The sequence below is a fragment of the Pundamilia nyererei genome, unplaced genomic scaffold (genome assembly GCF_000239375.1).
Source record: "Pundamilia nyererei isolate P.nyererei 1_Seehausen unplaced genomic scaffold, PunNye1.0 scaffold00024, whole genome shotgun sequence".
Taxonomy (NCBI): Eukaryota; Metazoa; Chordata; class Actinopteri; order Cichliformes; family Cichlidae; genus Pundamilia; species Pundamilia nyererei.
The window spans coordinates 3,231,459-3,256,512 of NW_005187425.1; the positions used below are offsets into that span (position 1 = coordinate 3,231,459).

General features: G+C 38.5%; 1 protein-coding gene across 1 annotated transcript in view; it reads right to left on the bottom strand.

Moving 5' to 3' along the window:
* Positions 1–13,768: 13,768 nt before the first annotated feature.
* Positions 13,769–25,054, bottom strand: part of pgbd5 (piggyBac transposable element derived 5) — a 21,710-nt gene continuing 10,424 nt past the window's right edge. Inside the window, exons 3-7 of the mRNA XM_005727411.2 lie at positions 24,384–24,518; positions 19,766–19,946; positions 16,168–16,365; positions 15,421–15,526; positions 13,769–14,011 (exon numbers count right to left, since the gene is read on the bottom strand). Coding sequence (XP_005727468.1) covers positions 13,816–14,011; positions 15,421–15,526; positions 16,168–16,365; positions 19,766–19,946; positions 24,384–24,518 — 816 coding nt within the window. The 3' untranslated portion in view covers positions 13,769–13,815. The remainder of the gene's footprint in view (positions 14,012–15,420; positions 15,527–16,167; positions 16,366–19,765; positions 19,947–24,383; positions 24,519–25,054) is intronic.

Consider the following 25,054-nt stretch of genomic DNA (forward strand, 5'->3'; position numbering starts at 1 on the left):
AAGCACGTGTTTATACATAAACTGTGATTTATCAAAGTAAATATTCTTTTGGGATTTTTTCCAGCATCACTGCCAATAATTCATATTTACATTATAACATTTGCTGTAGAAACATTTAAAATGACACCTATACCCTAATTACATGCACTCAAGTGGTGTTAAGGACCATCTTGAGATGGTTCTCTGTGGTTATCTATTTTTTGAAAGCAAACATTGTGCATATTTAGACCACATCATTTATCTTGAAGCTTGAAGTGACAGGTTAATCTGCAGATTCTTGTTATTAATATGACATAATATTAGGGTTAAGCCATTGAAGGGTCACGGGAGGTCACGAGAGAGGTGCAACAGTCAGTGTGATCGTGGTTTGGCGCATTTCAGCCAGTGGTGCTGGGGATCTTGTCACAATTGATGGAATCATGAACACAGAAAAATACTGTCACATTTTATTTCACGATGCAATACCATGTGGAAAACATCTGTTGGTAGTTGCTTCATTTTTTAGCACGTCAATGATCCCAAACATGCGGATGCAGTTGGAGCATATATGGGCAGAAGAGCATGCACAGTATGAGTCATGGATTGGTCTCCCCAGAGCCTGGACCACCACACTACTGAAGCAGTGTGAGATCATCTTGACAGAGAATGAAACAGAAGTTAGCCAGCATCCAAAAAAAAGCTTTGATTGTCCCTTTAAGGACTGTTCCTGTAGACTTCCTAAAGAATTTACAAGAAAGCTTGTCTAAGAGATTTCAGGCTGCATTGAAGAACAAAGGAGGTCAAAGTTTTAACTTTCACGTTAGAATTGTAAAAAATGAGTTTTGGCCTCATATTCTGTTTGTTCATATATGCTTGCAGATGTTTCAGTAAATCCCCACATTTTTCGTTCCAATTTTCCTTGCAAAATAAAAAATTGAAATGAAGGCTGTGTCACGACTTTTGCACAGTAATGTAGATACTCTGGGATATTTTATACACAGGAATAATCAGAGTAATTTCGAGAATGCAAACAATAACATGGATAAGAAAACTGAAAATAACTGTAGTGCTACACGGAGAACAGTAAAATCTACAAGATTAGCTTTAAACTCATGGAGCTTTGAAAAAGATTAAAAAAAGAAGTACACACAAACAATGGCAAACAAATATATCTTCAAATGTAATGTCAGTGTTGACTCTAGTCTTAGATTTGAGTAATTTAGAACAAACTAACACATGATAAACAGATACAGTTCCAAATGTGTGATTCTGAATAGTGAGAATGTGTACTTTTGGTTTTATTGATGTATTTTGTAATCTATAGTAACTAAAACATGAATTCAGGACTTTAATTTATATCCAGTTCTTCTAAATTATGGTTTTGGTACATTTACTGTAATAAAAGACTTCCACTGCTATTTATTGCCATTGTTAATAAGAGACATCATTACCGACTGTTTTCTGGAAAAGAATTATAGACTTTAAGCAAACTCTAAATTCTGCTAACAGTATGGAGATAAAGATTTAGCAGGCATTGCTGCTATTTTTCCCCATTGTGTGACCCTTTATCTGTTTGCGTCTTCACAGCTCTCTCCTGTGTTTGTCCACCCCTGGGAGCTGTTCGCGGTTGTGTGAACCCCCAGAGACAAGCTGCTGCTCAGCGCTCAACTCAATTGATCTCCCTATTGTGTAACTGCTTCCCCACAGGCTTCTCAGTCTGTATAAATTATTATGATTCATTCCTTCAGGCATGGGAGAAAGTCATGCCTGATTCATTCTCCACCAAACTGTATGTTATTTCCACTTTCTCTCTCTCTGTTTTCCCTCATACACACTCATACTCACAGTAAGGGGTAGAAATAATATTTTTCTTGAAAACTTCTTGATCTCAGCAGATGAGAAAACATTACACTATTTTTGCCAAACTGTTTCTTCCTGAAGGTTAAGTTACCTCCAGCCTCAGGAGGTCAGCCAGACAGTCTGTTATTGAGCATGTCATCAATAAGGCGCAAAAATAATTCAATTATATAGTCTCACTTTGGTTCTCAGTCCAGTTATAATGCATTTAACTTCAGTGCTGATCAATAGGCCGATGGTGAGAGTCGCTATGGAAATTGAGATCTGCTGCCCTCTACTGGATTTGTCTCACATCACACCGTCATTTATATATTTTGTTGTTCCCGTTTTTCTCAGTAGCTTTGGTGCTTTCCTCACATCACATTTGCACAGCAGTTAGAGTATTTCTCAAAACAATTGGCGCAAACTGCAAAACCTAGTGGATAACCTGCAAAAGGAGGTCACTCGCTCAAAATCGATAATCCAGTCCTCAAAAGCAAGTATTCATGTCAATGAAACTGCTAATGTCATCAAAATGAAAAGTCCTGACACCATCTTTATGAACAGGATAGTCAAATGGCTTTGTCATGTTTTCATTATTACAGTTTACAGCATTCTCTCAGTGTTTCCCAATGCAAAGAAAATGCTCAAGGCAGCACTATACACTTTTTGTACAGCCATTTACAGTAAAATCTACAGTAAAGTTGGACATTCCTGTAGTTAGGCAAGTAAGGGAGTACAAGACACTGAATACGTATGTTTCATATTTTTACTGTTTAGGCTGTTTGTAATTCTACAACATTGTGTAAAAGAAAAATACCCTACAGCCACTTATTTAGAATAAACATAAGAAACACTCTTTTGGTGGAGCTGTGCACAAATGTGAACAATATAACAGTACATATTGTAACTGAATATACGTAAATCATTCTGGCACATCCAGACGTTCCTGTCTGTCTTGCCACATATTTTCATCTACATCCCTTGCAATGCAGTGAGGAAAGTATCTCTTGGAGACGACATCACTGCATGACTCTGCTGTGATGTCGTCACATGCTGCATCCATGGCTGCTAGCAGGGCCATTTGCGCATGTGAATGCCGGTCATAAAGCTTCCACCTCCAGGCAGAGAAAAAAAATCCTCTATTGGATTAAGGAACGGGAAGTAGGGAGGGAGATATTCAACCAGCATTCTGTCGTGTGCTGCAAACCAATGTCTGACCAGATGTGAGCGGTGAAAACGGACATTATCCCACACAACAACATACTTGTTGAGTTGGCCTCCACCCCTCTCATTCTCAGGGACTATGTCCCTGTAAAGAGTGTCTAAAAACGTCAGGAGCCGTTGTGTATTGTATGGACCAAGAAGGGGAATATGGGTGAGAATGCCATTGTCTCTCTGTCCAATGCCATTTCTTCCACGCCTTCTGCCTTTGGCAAGATTGAAACCCACCTCATCAACGTATATATGAATGTGTGCAGTGGTTCCCTGGCTTCCAGCTCCAGTACACGCTTTAGAGAGAGAGAGAGAGAGAGAGAGAGAGAGATGTGTAGCATAATGCGTTCTGTATGTTCTATGAATATATATACAGAATTGCTAGTCTACTACATAAAACTACACAAAGTAAAACAGTTTACAATGCTGATCATTAAAGTATACATAGAAGTTTTACCTGTACATACTGGTGATGGATCTCCTCCACTCTTTCACTGTACCGTTCAAATGGCACTTTGTACAATTGTTTCATGCACATTTCTTTCCTCTGGAGCACTCTGTCAATTGTTGCAATTGACGCAGATCCATTATTGTCACCGTTATCCTCTAAGACAGCACTTTGGATATCTTTCAACTTTATTGCATTCTTTGCAATCACCATTGCACAAATGGCTTCCTCTTGCTGCGGGGTAAAAAGGGGCCCTCTTCCACCTCTGCGAGGTTGTCTTTCAATCCTTTGTGGTGCAGATTACAGTAAAAATTACAGTGATGTACACTAAACATAAGATATTATGAGATGTTGGATTACTGTCCAATACTATACATACCTGTTCTCCCTACGAAATGTTTGAATGATTGAATTCACAGTGGTTCTTCCAACATTTGGTTGCACCCTCCGACCAGCCTCATCCATTGTGAGGCCGTGATTGACGACAACATGGCCAACAAGTGTTCCCCTAAGTTCATTAGGAATCTGCCTGTGTATTTGGCGTCTTTTCCTTCTTCCCCTGTTTTGTCCCCACCGCATCCTCACCCCTCTTCCACGATGCTGACCTTCCATTTCTGTGTTGAGGGTTCATGGGATTGATCTATGAGTGACTGTGAGCAAGTGGCTTGTCATTGGTTACAACTAATACTTCACACACCTCCTCGTCAGTGAAAGCTGAAGTGCACCTGAGAGAAATTGTTCAATTTAGGAGATATTTCCAGGAAAAAATAATAACAAAAGGTATAAAATTTGCTTGACAGAATTTGATAACTAATTCAACAATTTTGTATGTAATGACTCAAGCAATCAAATGAAGACTATTAGTTTGATTAGGAACGACTATTCAGCATCCAACAGTATAGTTCATTTTGACTGACATGACATAAGCAAATGATAATGTTATAAAATGGCAGAGAATTGTATGAAAGCAACTGATACATGTCCAGGAGCATTTGCAATTTGTTCAGAGGAAGGAGAAATTGCTACTATGATGTGCACAAATGACTAAATGTTGCGGAGGTTGCACTAATGGTTTTGAGAATTTTCATTCTGATCTGAGAAAAGCACCAAAGGAACTGTGAAAAACTGTAACAGCACAGTTCTCGTGCAGGGTATTCAGCTTTGCATTTGAACCTTCAAATCGGCCTGGCCTCTAGTAGTGACTTTCCTAACTCATATTATTTTATGTGGTCTCAACAACGATGTGAAAAGATGAAGATGAATATATATTTACAAGGACCATTATTTTCTGGCAACTTTGAAAAGTTTGAAAAGTAAAATTCATAAACTTTACGTTTATATCTTGTTAAAAGAAAAGAAAAGCTTCTATTATAAAATGTCTTACAATTCAAACCACAGTGTCTATAATATTAATGCTGCTTGTCAGGCATGTCCTATTTTCCTCTCCTTAATTCCAGCAACACTGAGGTTATTGTACTTGGTCCTAAAAATGTTATAAATGTGATGTACTCTCGATGGCATTGCCCTGACCTCCAGTAAAACTGTGAGAAAACATTTCTGACAAGGATATATCCTTCAATGTGCACATTAAGTAAAAATGGTAAATAAACTGGTACTTACATACCGGTAGTACTTTTCTACTCAGATGAAGACATTTACACTCACATTCAAACTCCGACAGTGACAATGCAGCCAACTGAGGTTTCAGTACTTTGCACAAGCATACTCTGACATCCCAAAAGTCAGGGATCAATCCCCCAACCTTCAGACTGGTACACCTGCTCTACCACCTGAGCCACAGCTAATCCAACCATGCATTATGTTAATGCTGAAATATTGCAATTCTTTATTATCAGGCTATTCTCAAGACTCCCTGAAAAGCTTTCAGTTGATCCAAAAAAGGCTGCAATTAGAGTACTAACAGCAATTAGAAAGACAGATCATATTTCTCCCATGCAAGCTTCTCTTCACTGGGTCCCAAAATCTTAAGTAATCAGCCTCCCTTGAGCTTATAAATAGGGATGAATCAGGTGACCCTGAACCCTGTGTTAGTTATGCTACTTATAGGCTCAGGGTGCAGGGGGACAACCCATGATACACTGAGCACTTCTTGTCCACTCTCCTATAGTGAATGTTTGGTCCCCTTCTCGTTCCTCTCATCCCTCAACTACTTTTAGGCTCTTTAACCTTGCAATTCTAAAGCACTGTGTGTCATCTGTTGTTGTGAATTGGTGCTAAATGCATAAAACAGAATATAAAATTGAATTGAATTTAGTTTCTTTTTGATTGATGTAGCTGCTCTTTTGTCACACCGAGTTCTGTTTTGCTGGTATTGTGGAACTGCAGTGCACTCCAACCTCTTTTCAGACATCAACCCTTTGCTTTCGTATTCTTCATGTCATGCTCAGCACAATCAAAATTATTTTTTATTGACATCATGGCCAAACTCTTAAAAGTGCCTCAGATTGATGTAGGGATGGAAGTCTTGCATTTAAATCTGGTGCAAGGGCAGTTTTTCCATACACTCTTCCCTCCCAGTTTCTTCACTTTCGCCTTGTCAATCCAATCAGCACTTAATATGTGAAATGTTGCTGTGGGGGCTTTAGCACTCTGCAAACCTCCTCTGAGTACTTTATGGAAGAATTCGCGTCAGGTTTTGCCACCTAATCTGCAGAGAAAAGCAGGAATGGGAAATGAGTCTGAGTCTGCTCAAATGTTTTTGAAAGCCTGAGGGCTGAAGGTGAATTTATTGTGTTTCAAATGACTTAACAAAATCATTATTTTTGGAGGGAAAACAGGAATATTTCATTTTTTACACGACTGAGCAAGACCGGATGAGATTATCACAGTTTGCCTTTAAGTAATCCTCTTTACCATGGCTCTTCTTTCAAAATCGTATTACATTGTCATGGCATTTAATTTCAATAACTAAATACTACTAAATCACAGCAGATACGAAACCATTTGTATGACATATGAGACCCATCAGTTATTCCCATGTTGTATGTAATTATGTAAAAACAGTTCCCATCACATACCTTCCATAAAAACAAGTCTCCTGACAGGACATGTTTGCCAAACCACAAACATTTATTACATATTTCGTGTGGAGCTTTCAGCCCTGCCCTTCTTGAATTAAAACTTTGGAATAAAGGATATGTTTATCACAAGTGATGCCTACTGCTCGTAGTATAGATCTCCTACCATCATTGTGGGATAATTGGATTCAAACAGTGGCACTCTAAAGGAAGCATAATAGTATAATAAACCAGTTCTTTGACAGTAGGGGAATAAAATCATTTGTTCAATTACAAAACCAATTTGCACTTTCCCCAAATTACTTTCTTTTGCTACCTACAACTAAGGCACTATATCCCAAGGCTGAAGAGAGCAGTGGGTATTGAACAATGTTTTATTACTGGAACTGGAAAATATCTGCTAAGAACCATATTCTCGCACATATAAAGGATGCTAGTAAATAAGATTGCAGAAAACACTCTCAACAACAACAACAAAAAAGTAGTGGGAACTTTAATTAAATTTGGACTCTGAGGACACATGCATGAATAATCACAAACCCATTAGTAGCAATATATGGAAGGAATTTGATTGAAGGATCAAAATGTGTGTTTTTTAAAAATCTGAACATTTTGTAAAGCTTCTCCATCGCCCTTGTTTTGGAAAAACTGCCGACTCATAGGTGATCTTTATGCATGTCTTGTGGAACAGTGCTCCAGAGGTATTGGAAGGATATAAAAGAAGAGATTGAAGAAATGTTGAACGTTATTCCTGTGGATCCTATAGTGTTTGCACTTGGAGTTCTTCCTCAGCAAAATAGTTGGGGTCTGTACTCTGTATAATAAAACTGATTGCCAAGAAAATCACAACTGTTAGTTGGAGGAACACTAATCCAGTTGACACAAAGACTGAAACAAATAGACATAATGAGGTACATGATGGATACAATTCTCTCAAAACAGTCATAATGCACTTGAATGTATAATTCCTTTAATGTGACTCTGCGCAGATATAGTCAGCTAATATATATTCAGTGTCCACTGTTCTGTACAAGATTTAAATAAAGCAAAAATGAAGATGGCATGTGGATTAAATGGGGGTATTTATATTTATGCGGATACGATGAGACAGAACAATAAACAGGTGAAATGTTGCTAAGTGTTGCACATAATTTGTTTTGTTCTTTTGGCTGCTTGAAGCTTTGGCAGCTTTTCAAACTGAAAGAAAGATACTCACGGTGAGGCTGACAGTGTGTATATGAACGAGTCCTTGGCAGGAACAGTAGGAGCTGAGTAAATCCACAAAGCGACAAAGGGAGCAATGCATGGGTGAGTCTGTATTTTACAATTCAAACAGGAGATCAGACAAAGTGAGAAATGGCATGAATATGCATCCCATCGAAACCAAAAACAAAGTGTAGTGAGCTGGCTGTGTAGCTTGCAGTTCTCACATTGCAAACGTCATGCTCTCTAGTCTTAATGCAGTTCTCATGTTAGCATTATCACAGTGTTTTTTGTGCATGCTGTTGTGGTTTCTGCTTTAGCATTAAAGATATTTGTTATTGTGTTGACACACTTCTCAAATCTCACAACTCATCAAAACAGGTGTTACATGTGTGTGTGTGTGTGTGCGCCTCTGTCAGTGCGCCCCAGGGCAGCTGTGGCTACAATGTAGCTTGCCATCACCAGTGTGTGAATGTAGTGCGACTAGAAAAGCGCTATACAAATGCAGGCCATTTATATATATGTATATGTTATTACATTATTACATTATCCTGGGTATTGCAAGGTTAGATCCCCTTTTTCTTCAGTGGTGCAGGGAGGTGCTGGAAACATTCCTCAGATAATTAGTTCCTTATTGACATCATAGCATCCCATAGTTGCTGCAGTTTTTGTTATCTATTTATTCCAAAGGTGCTGTACTGGACTGAGCTCTGTGGAGGCCACTGCAGTGTAGTGTTTTTCCAATCTTCTGTTGTGCAGTTTGTTGAGTCAGTGGGAAATGTAGCCTCAATTTCCTGTTGGTAGGTGATAGGAGTGGCCCCCGGTGTAGTCTTCCGCTGCTGCCCATCTACATCAAGGGCCAGTGTGTTGTGTGTTCACAGATGCTCTTCTGCATACCTCATTTATAACGAGCGGCTGACTGAGTTACTGTTGCCTCAGCTCAAAGTAGTCTTGTCGTTCTCCTCTGACATCAAAAAGGTATTTTCACCAAGAAACTGGATTTATTTTCTCCTTTTCAGACCGTTCACCGTAAAGCCTACAGATGGTTGTCCAAGAAAATCCCAGTAGACCAAATCTCTTAAGGAATGTTTTCACCACCTTGTGCTGATTTGATTGAAAACACTAATTCAATGCTCTTGATGAGTTGTGAGATACAAGTGAAAAGTGCAACAACACAATAACAAATATCTTTAGCAGTGAAGTATGCACAGAAACCATTGCAGGATGTATAAAAACAATGAGAAAGGCTAATGCGTTACTGATTTGAGAATTGCATTAAGCGCAGTGAGAATGACTTCTGATTTGAAATTTCTTTATAAATGGATTGCATTAGATCCAAGTGAAACTTTGTGGAAAAATGAGATACAAGTCAGGCTCTGACGCACATTTGACACAAAGTCTCAGCATTCCTTGTGATTTACAGTTACCTGACGAATAATAAGTCTCTCCAACTCTTTAATGTGGCACTTATGAGTGGTGTTTTAATGAAAACACATTTACACGACAACGTTGTACAGCTCATCACCACACACATTTTAGAAAGTTATTTGGTCCAGCATACACCGGTTATTACATTTGTTTTTTCAAACACAGCCAGCTTTAACATTACATGCACATACACACATCCTTCTGGCACTTCTGTGAAGCTAGATAACACTTAGCCCACAGTAATCGCTTATGCCACATCCTGCAGCCACCATTTCAATCCAGAATCATGGGAAGCGGAACATTTTTACCACATTTTGGTGTTTAGTAATATTGTTATTTCTGACATTTTATCTGGAAATAATAGCGGTACAACTCTTGCAAAAAAGCTCCTGATTAGAGCAATAAATCTACAGTGGTTTGAAAGCACCTGATAAGGGTATATATGCTATTTGTGTGAGTGAATATATAGTACAGCAATTAGTCATGAAGCCCTGAGGTCAGTCACTTGAAATCTTTAACATGTCCAAAGCTATCGCTCATCAAAATGCTTCAGTATTACATCCGTCTCACAGATAGCGACAGACATCTGTGAGACACTGTGTGGAGATGATAAACCGGTACATAACGCACAAACACACAGGAAATGAGTCTGACTAATTTCACGTTATCTTTTTGTAATAATTTACATGCAGTTAACGTTTGGGCAACAATTTTTCTTCCTGACGAATTCAAATGAAAGTCAAATATTTCTGACCTAATGGCTCCACAGAATTCCCTTCTTTATCATTAACATCTTGTTTTCTCACGTCTACATATTATGTCTAGATGTATGAGCATTAATGGAAGATATCAGACTTAATTCAAAAGTAAAAAAGACACAAAACACTCACATGTTTGTAGTTTATAGTTTTTTAAGGCTTTAAATGCCAATCAGATGTCAAGATTTCCGGCTTTAAGGGGCTTAGCCATACTTTTTTCTCCAAAATAGCAATCTATCGACAGTGACTGGGATGTTTTATTATTATTTATTAACAGATAAAATTAACCCCTTGCAATAGACTGGTAACCTGCCCAGGATATACCTCATTTTTTACCCTCTGACATCTGAGACAGACTCCACGCTACAACCGTGAACTGGATAAGTCGAATATATTAGAAAAAAGTCTATTGTCCATCTATTAATGGCCTTGAAACGTGTTCAGAAACTCACACTAATAGATGTAGTGTTGATACACAGTGACCCATAACAATCACTTAGATAGTTACTGCACAGGGATAATGATAGAGAGCTGGACTTTTTAGCATTAACATCTCTGCAGTAATTGATTATTTAAATAGGAGCAGGCTGACACAATTAAGAGCTCCAGTCAAACCTCAAATGATTGAATCTTATCGTTTTTAAAATGTGCATAAAATGGAAACGGAGATTTTTAATTCATCTGTATAGAAATTAATTCTTCATTCCCTACAGAGTTAAAGTGAAAAAATCTGTCCTTACCCTTGCATAATAGAAAAAAACCCTCTATGAAACACAAGTGCTCATCAGTAGCAAGAGTTGCTTTGCATTTCCTGTGTAAATGATGCAGAATGCACAATTTGTGTTATTAAAACAAAATCCATCTAATGGTCCAATTTACTTTCATTGTTTCAGCTCGGAGAGTGTTGCCATTGAATGCAGCACGGTGGCAGACGGCTTCTAAAATGTCTACGTCTGTATTTCACGTCGACATTATGATACACTTCAAGTGAATGGCAAACTACACAACAAATCTGTGGATATCAAATATTGTAATCGAAGGAGGAGTTGACAAACATTTGACACGATAGAAGAGCCGGCTAAGATTCAGAGTGTTACTTCGGGGTGAACAATGCTACAACATTCAGTGGCTTTTCCTCACACACACACAGGCAAGAGTAACGGCGACAACAATGCTTTGGATTAGTGAAAAAGATTAATAAGAAATCACAATCTCGAGTGTCAGTAAGAGTGTGATTATGGACATACACTCACAGTAATTTGTAAACAAAATATACACAGACGTACAGTACTGCACTTTCTCTAAATCTACAGTGGAAGTAGAATTCTCTGTTTTGGTTACAGTCATTAAATTTCATTCATATATCATTGGTGTATTTTCTTTTAATACAATCTATTTCATGTATCTACTAATATTTACAAAATTCATCTGTGAGAGCAGAGAGTCGTTTATTTTTTCAATTTGAAATCAAAATAAAATTATTATTTAATATGCGTGTTGCTGACTTTATAGCTCTCCTCAAAGTGCAAGAGTGTGACGGGAGTGGGACCAATTCGCTCAGCAACTCTGCTTTACCAGCATAAAGACTGTCATCATACCAGTATATGAATACACACTTTGAACCATGCTGATGGGGCAAGCACGCACCGACACCTTTCACTTACAGTCTTCATGACACGGTTCAGCACAACAATAAAGTGTTGACCTTGTCCTTGTTAAAGCTACAGACAGCAGTGTTATAGCCTGGGGGGGGTGTTTTTGGCTCATTTACTGATTGACAGTTGAACATATTGAAACAACATGAAATCAACTTTGAAACAAAGTTTTCAGGGGCTTTAAGAAAGTTTCTTTCTGTCGTGTCTAAACTCTTTAGCGTGGGATGTTGTGAACTGGTGGCGTACTGCAAATCATTTAGCACATTTAGCCTGATGACTAATCACTATTGTCTCGAATTTTTAACAGTTATTAACTGTATGTGTCTTTTTGTTCGAGGCAGGTCAGCTTTCTTTATATTTAGTTTTCCGCTCCAAAGTAAGAAGCTTCATGGTGTTTGGTTTAACACATTCCTCTCAGATCAACCGATGGGATACACGATCAGGTTAGCATAAAAGGTGTAATTCAGGTGTAAGAGTGCTATAAAACACATTCATAGAGCTACAGTGTGACAGCAGGTTGTTAGAAACAGGCAAAACCTGCAAAGGGAGACATTTTTTTGGTCTGTATTGTGCTATGTAAAGTTGGGAAAAACATTTTGGAAATGACAAAGATTAGGAACACACGTCTAGTCGGTCATTCTGATGAAAAATTTGTTTTCAGCAGCTCGGTTTACCGTTGTGTGATTTGTGAGGACAGAGAGTTATTCACTGACAGAGTAAAATTTTGGGACGTGCATTTTTCAAAAATGTGCTGAGAAATAATGTTTGGTGAAATGTGCCAAAAACAACTGAGAAAATATAATAATATATAATTTGTTCAAACATTTGTTTTGTTAAGACGTTTTATAAGCCACCAGTGATTTAGTTTTTACTTTCTGGACCTAAACGCTGCCAAGGAATATTACCCAAATCCCTGTCCATTGGCCAAGATTATACTCATTGCCTAGCAACACTGGCTCATTTAATCGAGGAGATTTGAACATGTTCTTCCTTGCAAAGCTAAGTACACTAAAGTGTAATGAATCACATGATTATGACGAGTTTCCTGCCAAAAAAAGTGTTCTTGGTACAAAAACGGGACGCAGATGTGACAGCATTTGTTGTTAGAGTTGTTGTTAAAGACCCTGAATGCCTGTTTATTAACTAGTCTATTAATTGCTTCCTTTGTATAGGCCTTTCAACCCTACAGAAAAAGTCACATATATGTGTACCAATCAAGATTGGGTAATATTTGGTAACAGTTGTGGAGTTGTTAATTTCTGTGGTCAAATAAAATCAACACCTACACACACAGCTAACCTGAGTTCAAGAAGCAAACTCTTTGATAAACAAAACAAAACCTAGGAATGTTTTCCTAGCTTTAACTTTATTGCCGTTTATTTCATATTACTTATTACAATTAAAAAAAACTGGAAGCAGGAACTTTTTAAAGACTTTTTTTGGTCTTTTCTGGGAGGCTGTGGAGCTGTGGCACACTGCTGGGTGTGGCTTTATAGCGACTGACTTTCTCTCATAGGTACAATATGCAGCAACACAACACATCTGGGTCACAAAAGCCATACATTTACATCCTCTGGCTCAATGTCGCACACACAAACGGCAGTTTCCACTTACTAAATACACACGTACAAATTTTCAAAACTCACCTGGAGCAGAAATCATTTTCACACCGAACAAGTAAACATCACAATCGAGATTCTTAACGCATGCAGCGTGTGAACACACCTTATTCCTGGTTTACTAAGACTTTGTTACAGGTGTTTTTGCAGAGTGTAAATATTGAGCTACATGTAGCCTTTCAGCCTGACGGTTATGGGGTTTGGACACTTTGTGCAGAAGTTTCATTCAGGCTTGTATAAATAATTTAACTCGTTAAAACTTGAAGCTGACATCATTTAGGAGTGAAATCTTCTTGCTTTTCCTGTTCCATCATTCAGCTCTGCTTGTGAAAAAGCTCCTGTTGACAAATCCTTAGTAAATCTGCGGGGTTAATGATTGCAGTCGAGTCTCATGGCTCACGATTATTGTGTAATATGCAGTTGTGTGTTAATGAATATTTACAGAGCCACAAAAACCACTATAGGAAGAGAGAAATAGGCTTGGCACTGCTTCAGTATTATCACATAGACACAGACTGCAAAGTCTGTAAGGTTGAGCGTGAATGTATGTGTGTGTGTGTGTGTGTGTGTGGGGGGGGTGTTAAGTGTTTTTGTTGTGAGCTCCTTCTGTCTTCATCAACCTCCTCCTCCTCTTCCTCACTGTGTGGGGGAGCAGTCGTCTAGATCAAGCAGCTCTCTGACCAGTCTCTCTCCAAACTGCGCTCGACTGTAGCGTTTGACTGTGTAGGCGTCAGACATCTTGTATAGGATGTACGCGTTGTTGATGGCAATACTGATGCTCAACCAGAACACCTGCTGCCATGTCTTGTTAGGCTTGTGGAAGATGAAGTACCTGTGTGGAGAAATGAGCCGGTTACTGCTGAATCTCTTTGCAAAGATGTAAATAATATGATTTCGTTTGACTATCTATAGTTATTGTCCAAAAACATATAGGCCCAAGAGATTTTTCAATTTTGTCTCTGGGTTTTTAAATCAAACAATCAAGATGTGATCGAAGTGCAGACTTTTAGCTTTAATTAATTAATGTTAACTTTTTTTACAGTCATACATAGTCCTCCATTTTTTTAGAGGCTTAAAATTAATTGGACAATTGACGGATATAGTTTTATGAACGGGTGAACACGTTTATTCCAAGTGTTGAACTTGCACATTGTTTTTTTTTTTAATATGAGATCCAAAGCAATTTCAGTGCAAACAAGGGCCAAATCAGCAGGTTTAAAAAGAAGAAATGACCTGGATGGCTCAGTAACACCAAAAAAGACCACAGAAGAAAACTAAAAAAGGACACAATCATAGAATTATTTCTGTAGTGGAAAAAAAAAAAACCAACTTCACAACATCTAACCAAGTCAAGAACACTCTTGAGAAGGTGGATGTATCGTTGTAAAAGTCTACAATCAACAGATAACTTAATGAATGAAAATACAGTGTTCACAACAAGGTGCAAACCACTGGTTACAATCAAGAACAAGTGGGCCAAATAAGACTATACAGGAAAACATCTAAAAAAAGTTTGCAAAGCTCTGAAAAAATATATTTGGACAAATTAATTCAAGAGAAAAGTATTGAGCAAGACAGAACAGTTCATGATCCAACCTCATCTGTCAAATATAGTGGAAGTAGGGTCATGTATGGCTGCCAGTGAAACCAGGTCACTAGTGAGATGAGATCAGATTCAAATTCAGACAAATGGTGAAAAATTGATCGGACAGTGCTTCACAGTGAAAAGGAATAATGGCCCAGAGCATACTGCAAGCACAACCCAAGAGTTTATCAAAGCAGAGAAGAAGGATATTCTTCAATGGCCAAGTCAGCTACCTGATCTCAATCCAATAGAGCACGCTTTTTACTTATTAAATTCAAAAGTGAAGGTAGAAAGACCTGAAGGTGGCTGCAGTTAAAGCCTGGCAGAGCATCTCATGGCAAGAAACTCAGCATTTGATGAAATCCATGGGATGTAGACGTCAGGCAGTCATTGACTACAGAGGATTTTTATCCAAATAATAAAAACAATCACCACATTTGAAATAATTTCGGTCTGTTTAATTACTTTGAGCCTCGGAAAATCGAGCACTACGTATAAAAATGTGTGTAAAACCCCCAAATCTAATGTAACACTTTAGTCAAAGCCCCTGAATTAAAGTTGAAAGTTTGAAAACATCTTGATTGCTTGATTTAAAATCCACTGTGGTGTAAAATATTCTTGGTAACAAGTAATGTTGTGTAAAACGGTGCACATACTTGCTATACTTGTCGTCGTATTTGCAGATGTAGCTGAGGTGTGCCGCAAAGGCCTCAACAGCCAAAGGACACGGGATCTCCCCACTTTTCCTCTTAATGATCAGCCCTGACGCAAACACAGTGAGAGGCAAAAACTAGACCCATTTAAACTAATTACCGTATAATTATTGGCAGTACAAAAGTAAAACCCATCAATTAAGTACTACAAGCACAAAGTGAAAAACAGTCACACACATATACACGCAGAGGGGAAAGGAAAATCAATGCCGGATGATAACAGCCTAACTTTTCCTGCTTCACTGCAGCACTCTTCACTCAAAGAGCACAAAAGCAGACTGCAACCTTCATTTAGAGTTAAAACCTAACAAAACTGGATAATGAAGAGTGGATTATTCTATAAGAGGAAGGGAATATCATGATTTTTGGCGCCTCCTGGAAATGGATTACCACGGATTAGAAGCTCGCACTGATTCTCTGTGACATAAATGCTTAATGATGTGCCAGTTTCTCTAGATGGTGACTTGCATCCACAAATGACAGTACAGTTAGCCAAAGTTTCCCCCAAAAAACTCCTAATTCTTAATAACGACAACCAAAAGTCTTTGCTTTTGTGTTTTTCTACTAAAATTAATGGATTTTGTGCACTGAAATATTAATACTTTCTAATAGTAAGCTCCTTTTATTTAATTCCAGGAAAAAACGAAGTTTCCTGTAGTGGGGAAATGCTTTGGGAAATGATCTTCTTACCTTTTTTTGTTGGGGAATAGGCATTGGCAAGGAACCTGAAGTGTCCTTTGTTGTACCAGCTGATCAGCGACATGCTGCCTTTCATCATTATGCGAGACTGGCCACGCTGAGCAGGCGTGGAGCCACAGACCAGCATGCTTTGCGGTAAGCCTGTACAGTCGCTCTTCCTGGTGCTAAGCAAACCACAGCAATAGATATCTGGAGAGGGTCAGAGAGACAAATAGGATGATCGTGGCAAATAGCAAAAACTGCAGTTCCTAAAATGGCCACTTGAGGGTAAAACCACGTCATCAACTATTAACGAGGCGTTAACCCAGAAACATTTGCAGAACTGTGCTGCAAAAAACAAATACATTTTAATTTGAAAATGCAGTAGATATGATTCATTGTCTTTTTCCTATAACTGGGCTGTACAAGGCAGGGAGGACATGCATAAAAAAAAGAAAAAGAGTCAAGTTTGGATTTTATGTTCTCCCATTCTTCCGGGTTGAAGCAGATGTGCTCCAGGCAACAGTCCTGTTTACACCTGACAAAGATAATCACACCATTTCATACCAGTGACCCTCCCCATCTGTCCAACCATCTGGAAATAGTACTCATGGGTGGTCTTAAAGGTGTAGGTGCGATCATCCTTCCACAATAAGTATGCAAAGTCTTTGAAACAGTCCTTTCCTGGACATTTGATTACTAAGAATCTGTAAATTAGGGTTGCTCTAAGGTTATCTCCGGCGATACAGGTGCCAGAGCTTTCCGCAAAACAGCTTAGGGAATTTTGCAGTCATCATTTCTCCACTTTTGAGCCGTTTCCATGGTTATTTGAGGAAGGGTTGTTTTCCAAACTGCAAAGGTATCTAATGGCAGTTCCACCTGCTTTCTGACTCCTGGAGAACTTTCAGTTTGAAGGCTCCTTTTGGTTTTCGACAAGGAGAATATACTGTCATGATAAAATGGACAATGTTGCAGTAGAAATAAACATCTTTACATTCTCTATGGATAATTTCCCCCATTCATAGCCAACGTCTGGAGGTGAATTTTTGTATAACCCACTCGTATATATTGTACTAAGGCTTAAAATGACTCATAATTAAGGGCGAACCACCTTGGGATGACATGTTGCTGCAGGCACAGCTGGCAGCTATCTGCTTCATGCCGCCTCAATTTATTTTTACTGGACGTCTTCATTGTGCTTGTGATATTCTTGCCTTTTGATGCATTTTGGACACAATTATCCGACAAACTGGCTTCTGAGCAGAGAATTGTACTAATAGACAGTTTCTCAAAAGACTTCTGTTGTGTGAAATGAATGCTTTTTTGCAGTCTTGATCGGACTAATCAAATCTGTCAGCTAGGGCTTTTGGGAAATTGCTATGGGCATTAGTCATTTTATACACTACACTAAATTATTGAGTGATTCTTTAAGGGAAAAAATGAGTCAACAATTAAAGTCAGGAGTGATTGTTAGTTGCAGTGATTTTTGTGTATCCCTTTCTTTCCTGAACCCTTCTCTTTTTTTCTTCCATCCAGCAGACACAAAACAATCATCTGGCTGACTGCCGCTGATTTGGTCTCCATTTGCAAACTGATTTCTATCTGTGTAGTACATGCACGCATGTCCACAGTAAGTACTGCGGAGTAATATGGAGTAATTACCTCAGCTAATTAATCCAGCAAGATAAATTTGAAGGAAAGATGTCAGACGATGCATTCACAGGCTCAGAACTGGGCTTTTTTGGGCTGATTCAACTAATTAGAAAAAGAAAATGATGATTATATCTGCAGGCTTCATTTTCTTGACATAATGAAGCTCCACTTGGTTGAGTTTAAAATTGCCAATTATTCTTCAGCAAAAATACAACAAATAAAAAAATTTAAAAATGAAAACTTATCAGAGGAGCTGTTGAGCTGAATGTTTATTCTCTGCTTGCATTGATTGTGTTTAGCTTTTATAGCATGTTCACATTATCCCACTTTCAGTATTAATGTAAAAGAAGCAAACAAAGTAAATGTATATTTTCATATTAAAATAAAAATGTATAATGAGCACAAATATCAGAGTATCACAGCTGGATTGACAGCATTAAAACATTTAAATCCCAATATCTCCGAAACAAAAGCATCGGTTTTATGACTCCCGCCACAGATTATGAATAAAACATACTGAGAGTGACTCAAACACTTTTGATTCAGATTTTCATTGTCAGGTGTTTGAATGAAGTGTCCGGTAAAGTGTCTACTTTACCTGTCTATTGATTTTTCAAGCTCCAACAAGGCAAAACGCTTAATCTTTCATGATTTACTATGCAAGTCAAAAGGCAATAAACAATCTTTTGCAGTGCATTGCAAACCTGTAAGGATCGATGTCGAGCACTAGTAAAAAACACATCCATCCTAACAGTCATGACAATTCGTTCAATTTTTTAATGCTACACTCACATTAGGAAAACCAGTTGGAGACTGGTACTATCAAACTTGGCCACTCGTAGTCATTTGCCACTCAAAGAGACTTTGCTGTGTCTGATTCAGTCTGCTATTGGTTTGTGACAGAACTGCATCAAGTTGGCAAATACATGCAATCTTTTTATGATAATACAGGGATCAACTGTGTCAAATTGCCAAAAATCACAAATATGTTGCATATCTACCTACACAGAAATTCACACAAACTCATTAGTTGCTTACATTCAAAGTCCAGGCCGAACCTGGCTGGACGCAGTTGCTGCTAGACAGCAATTGAACTGCAAAGTCGCTCACCAAACTTGTTTTTATCTAGCAAATACAACCAGCAACTATTTGAGTTGACATCTAGTGATGTTTAGAGCACACCTGCTCTTGATCAGATGATGGTCTGATGACCAACGTCACTAGATGCAATAAATAAGGAATCTGGAGTTCTTCAGTGTGTGAACTGTTATTTCTTCTTCTATCACATTTTTTTTGACTCAGCACCTGCCCAACAGGATGACGAGGGTGTGCGTGCGTGGATTCTTCTTTGTGACTCTGATTGACTGCAATGTGTTGCCCGCTTTTATAAAATAGATGGCAATTATTTGCAAACATTAATCAATCTAGTCAGATTGAAATTGCAGACACTCTCAGACAGATTGGCTGTTTGGAGACGATGCAATCGCCTTATAATGTTCCACACTCAAAGTTCCTTTAACTCAGATTAGTTAGCTTAAATGCTAGTTAGCTTTAAAAAAAATACATAATTTGGGGGACTGACAAGTTTGGTGAAAGCACTGTTGGAAGAGTAACAAAGACATCTGTATAATTTAGCAAGTTCACCCTCAGTATACGGATAAGAGATGAAGAAATAAATTATTCGACATGCATACTGTCTAGCTTTGTAGTTTTATCTTAGAATAGAATAGAGAATACTGCTGTCCTGTGCGTGCTGTTTCGCCTGGGGATGGTATAATCACACCATCATTAAAAATGAATAACCACATTTTTTTAAAATGCAAAAAAGGGGAGGTATGGAGAGATGGAGATAGATTACAAAGTGTACAACAAAGTAACAATTAGGGAAGGGAAAAGAACAAGACCAAGCAAAGAACAAGCAGCAGACATAATCTGCTGCAGAAACTTCTTTGCATACCTTGTTTGCTGAATTCTGTGAAGAGGCTGAGGCTCGTGATGGATGGCCCAGTGAAGATGATGGCGTTTTTTCCGGAAATGTTCTGGCAGAGCTGCTTAGCCACAAGGCTGTGGAGCTGAGGTTTGTTCTTCAAGGTGGCCAGACCATCTGTACCCTGGCCATCTTTCAGATGGACTGCGATCTGCAGAAGAGGGGGGGGGGGGGGATCAAGTCAGGACATGTGGATGCAAACATTTTCACTTTTCTAGCTTACAGAGGCTGCTGTCTAAACCCTAGAGAAACTGTAATGTTCAATTTACAAAATTGCAGTAGAGACTTTGAATTAAAGTGTATCCTGAGGAAGAAAATACTGTGGAACTGAAATAAAAATGTATTTGGACTCATAAAACATCGGGTTACATTGATTGATTGATTGATTGATTGAATCTTTATTTTGAACATGTTGAAAAAGTACAACAAAATAGAATTAAAAGAGACAAATGAACAAAGCTACATTAAGATGGAGACTCCAGCATGAAATATCAGGGGCATAAGTACAACACTAAAGGTAATGCCAGTGGCATGAAATAATATTTTGGTGTTTCTTAGGATATTCTGTGAAATTTCAAACCAAATGTAGCTGGTTTGATCTGTGAGTCAAGCTACTGTCACACCTGACTCTACAGTGGAGATTTGAGGAGGCTTGTTTTTCCAAGATGAGAATTACCCCTTTAAAGCCTGAACCATAAAATGATTGGCAGAAAAATTTAATTTTTGTGGATCAAAATTTCCTTAAATATCTCAGTTTCTGGATTTATTTTCATGATCACCCACTTCAAGCCACTTCAAGCCATGAAACGAGGGGCGGCTCAAGACTTTTGTACAAACTATAGATCAATGCAAGCTGAGCTTTGCCTCCTAGTTTAACATACATGAAGCATTTGTAGATTTGTAGATCCCGGAACATGATGCAGTCCTTAGGGCCCAAAGAAAGCTATTATCAAGACTGAACAAACAGAAATGTACACCCATAGATGGCTCTGTGTGCCTTTTGAACTTTCTACTATCGTTTGGGAGCTGATTGGCATTAGCCTGATTAGCCGGCATCTACGCAAGACCCATAGCTATTAAACTAAGTGGCCTGTCCATGCGTTTGTGCGTGTGTGTTTTGTATATCCCTGTGTGGTACACTGGCTAATGGAATCTCATTGATTCGCTCCATTAACTCATTTTATTTCTCTGATTTCCCCCCCCCCCCTCTCCCTCGACGCAATTCATTTAGACACAGAATTCAATGGAGACACACGTCAGTGTACAGAGGACTGGTGAACACTGAGTGACTGCCAAACGGCTGCAGTCACCGTGAATGCTAATGCTTATTTGTTAAATGGATGGGATAATGGAATACGGCTTTAAATGACAGGCTCTGCGATGCTTCTTGCACACAACTTGTTTTAAACGGTCAGATTACAAGAAAAATAATGAATGGTTTGATTATTTTAATTTATGTAAAGCAATTTAACTAAATGGAAAAAGAAAAAAAAGAAAGAAGGGAAATTAACATTCTGTGTAGGATACTCCTCACTCCACTAATGCTATTCTGGCCTACTTCCAGGCTAAAGAAGGAAACACTTACCCTTTAGTGTACACAGTTGTATGCCAAATGTTGATCTCATCATAAAAAGTATCTGACTCTCAAAGTTGTATTATTGTCTTCTTGTTCTTACAACCCAACTGTCCAAAAAGTCTGGTTCAATTTGTGCATGAGCAGAAAAATGTTGGCATGCTCTACTGCTAATCTCTGTGCATTCTGTTTCTGAAGTTGCACAAGTATTGGTCCAATCTTGTCTTGTCTCTCTCATGAGTCTTTATGTTGTTCTCTCTGCTTCTGTATATTTTCCCCCTCTATTGAAAGTGTGAATTATGCAACTGAGTTTTCTTCAATAGGTCGTTTGATCCTACTCCAGATCATGTGTTTACATTCTTTAATCATCTTGCTTTTCTCTCCTTAAACAGCTGTCCTCATGAACATCTAGCCCTTGAAGGCAATTCTGATATTTTGTCGATTTTTTCCCCATTGCAGCACTTTTTCTCTAACAAAATCAAGTGATGGAGGTTCTCAAACTTAGGCCACGTCCACACCAGCCCAGGTAGATTTGAAAACGGCGTTTTCATCTGAAAACGGCATTTTCATCTGAAAACGCTCCGTGTCCACACTGGCGTTTTCAGTCGTTTTCACAGTTGCGCCTGAAACAGCCGAACAAAAGTAAAGTTCCAGTACTGCGCATGTGTGAAACGCAAGAAGATTCGGCCTGCTTCATTTCTGTCTGCCGTTTATTTACTTTCCGGCTCTTTGAAACGTCGCGGCAAAATGTCGAGGAAAAGCACCGAGTTTTTTAAATGGACTAACAATGAGGTGGAGTTGTTGCTGCGAGTAACACAAAAGTACAAAGTTGCAAAAGCGAGTGAGAGTTAAAGAATTTGAAGAAAAGCTATCTGGAGCATGTACAAACTGATATTAATCTTTAACAGGGCTGTCAAAATTGAGAGCAAACAAAACTGCTGTATAATGCCCTTCGCTATCTTTGTTTAATTGGTCACATGACTGCATCACATGACTAACATGCGTCTTCGTTTTCGAAAGTCTCGAAAATCAAATGTATGCGTTTTCGAGAGCGTTTTGAGAATGATGCGTTTTCTTTCGGGAAAAACGTAGTTTCAGTGTGGACGGGAAGCCAAAACGGAGAGAAAACGATGCATTTTTGAACAAAAACGCATTAGTGTGGATAAGGAGCGTGAGGCAATTTGAATTTTGGGTGTCAGGAGTGATTTGTGACACCAAGTGTGAAAGGTTTACAGGACGGCAGTGACATTTGCTATGATTCATGGTTTAGAGACAAAAGGATGCTGACAAAGAGACAAAGAACTGAACCGGAGATGCCAGAGTTGCAGGTGCTCATTTAATTCTAAGTGACCATAATATATGTATATCAGAGCATCGAGGAGCTTGGAGACGAAGTTAGAGAGGCAAGGCTGAGATGGTTTGAACATATGAAGAGGAGGGATGACAGATATATTGGACAGGGGATATTGAATATGGAGCTGTCAGGCAGGAAGAAAAGAGGAAGACCAAAGAAAAAAAATCATGGATGTAGTGAAGGAGGAAATACAGAGGACGGTGTGAAAGAGAAGGATGTTGGGTATAAGGGGTAGATGACCCGCTGTGGCGACCTCTAAATTGAGCAGGAACAAGACTTTCGTGTTTAAGGGAAAATAAAATACATACTGCATTTGTGTTTGAGCTCCTTTATTTTTACTTTAAAACCCAGAAGACTTTAAAAACGAGTTCTCAGCCTTCATTGTTGGTGGTCAGAATAAGATTTAGGTTAAGGTAACGGTTGGGGTTCCTATTTACTTGATGACATAGCTGTGGTGATTGTTGACCAAATAAACCAAAAAACAAACAAACAAGTTTCACCCTATAAAACTCTTCCTCTAACAGAAGTGATATGTCTGAGTAAGTAGGGCAGTCTTTCTGGAAATATGTGTTGATGTTGAATTTTTAATGTTGTTTTTCATTGCTGTGAGCACAAGTGAAATTCCATTCATCTCCACTGAGGGAGCAGAAGCCTTTAACTAATAAACTGTAGCTGGGTATCACTGGTATTAAAAACATGGTCTCCTGTCAGGTATACCAATGCAAATGTTTGTGTGTTTGCTTGCGTGAGCTTGCATATGTGTGGGTGGCTGAATGTGGGTGACCTGCACAACATGCACACTATGATTAACACTGAGGAAGGCTGATGCATAAAAAGTGCATCAAGTTTAGCAAAAAACAAACAAAAAACTGCACGAACAAAATCTTTTGGGGCATGTTCTCTCTTGTTTCCCCCATGTCATACTGTGTATGGTTGTGTGTGTGTGACAAATTAAATTTGAATTTGAATTTGTTTTCCCACTGTATAATGAGCTCTGTAATGCTCAGAGTTGGACAGGTCTGTTAGTCCTTCCATGCAGGGTCTCAGTTAAATGGGTGTATTACATAACCAACCGGCGTAGGAGTGGAAGGTTGCAGTAAGGACAAGGTTGTTAGTCAGAGCAGCTCTGCCTGCCTGAGATGTGCCTGCTTGAGCTAGTAGCGCTTCCACTCAAAACCAACATCAAAAGACAATATTTTTTACCCAGAAGGCTTTTCATGAGATCCATTTTAAACTCAAACCGTGCAGTTTGTTGCACATAAATTTACCAGTATAAAAAATATATATAATAATTTTCTGTGAAAAGTAATAGATTGAATGCTAAATGATGCAACATTCAAAGAATAAGATTTGAAATCTAGCGAAGATCAAAGCCTCTGATATTTTCATGAAAGCCTTTCTTACTTGACTTCAGGCACGCTCGAGACTTCTGTATGCCATATTTAATAAAACAAATTTTATATTTCTGCCATGAAGTTGCAAAGCAGCAAATCAAAATAGAATCAAAGCAGACAAAGACATGCAATCATTTCTTTTTCATCTCCTCTAATGTAATTTTTCACTCTCAAATCACACCTGAAACAATTGTGATTTTGAAGGAAGTTTCCCACCTCCGTGTCTCCAAATCACATACAAACACATCGAGTATTGTGTGCAGATACCTGACAGATAAAACCGGTGGAGGTGCACTGTCGGACCCAGAGGCTGAACTTCCTCTTCTTTCTCTTCCTCAGCTCTCTTTCTGTACAAGTGGCGATGAACACTGGGTCCTCATCTATCAAGGGCTCATGAAGAACCTGAAACATGGGTCTAAGTGAATTTTTACATACATACATTGCATAGCCTCATCAAAAGCAAAAAGGTGCTAATGAACATAACTAGTTTTCCCTTGTGAGGCTTCCTGTGTGAGAGATAAGAATGAGATTGTGTATGATTTAATACCACACCAAGAGTTTAAAGAGAGAAGGCGGCCAACTGAAGATTCTCGCAAGTCCTGTATGTGTTTGAGCGTGATAGTAAAAAAACAAAAAACACTTTGTCAGCAGAAACATGTTCTCACTCGTGCAGCTCTGTTTGCAAACCCCTCCGAAAAATAACTTTTGCCTTGTCACTTTCACTTCATTTTGATGTTTCATCTTCACGTTGTCCATACCTTTTACATTTATGCATTATAACTTCCTTCTCTGCCTGGATTCATCCAAACAGTGGAAGCCTTTTTATATTTAGTTTTCTTTTTAGCATGGATGATTCTCCATTCAAATGAAAATAGACAAAAATATATAAAAAACAAAATAAAATCCCCAAATAAATAAGGTGTGACTAACTTTTTCTC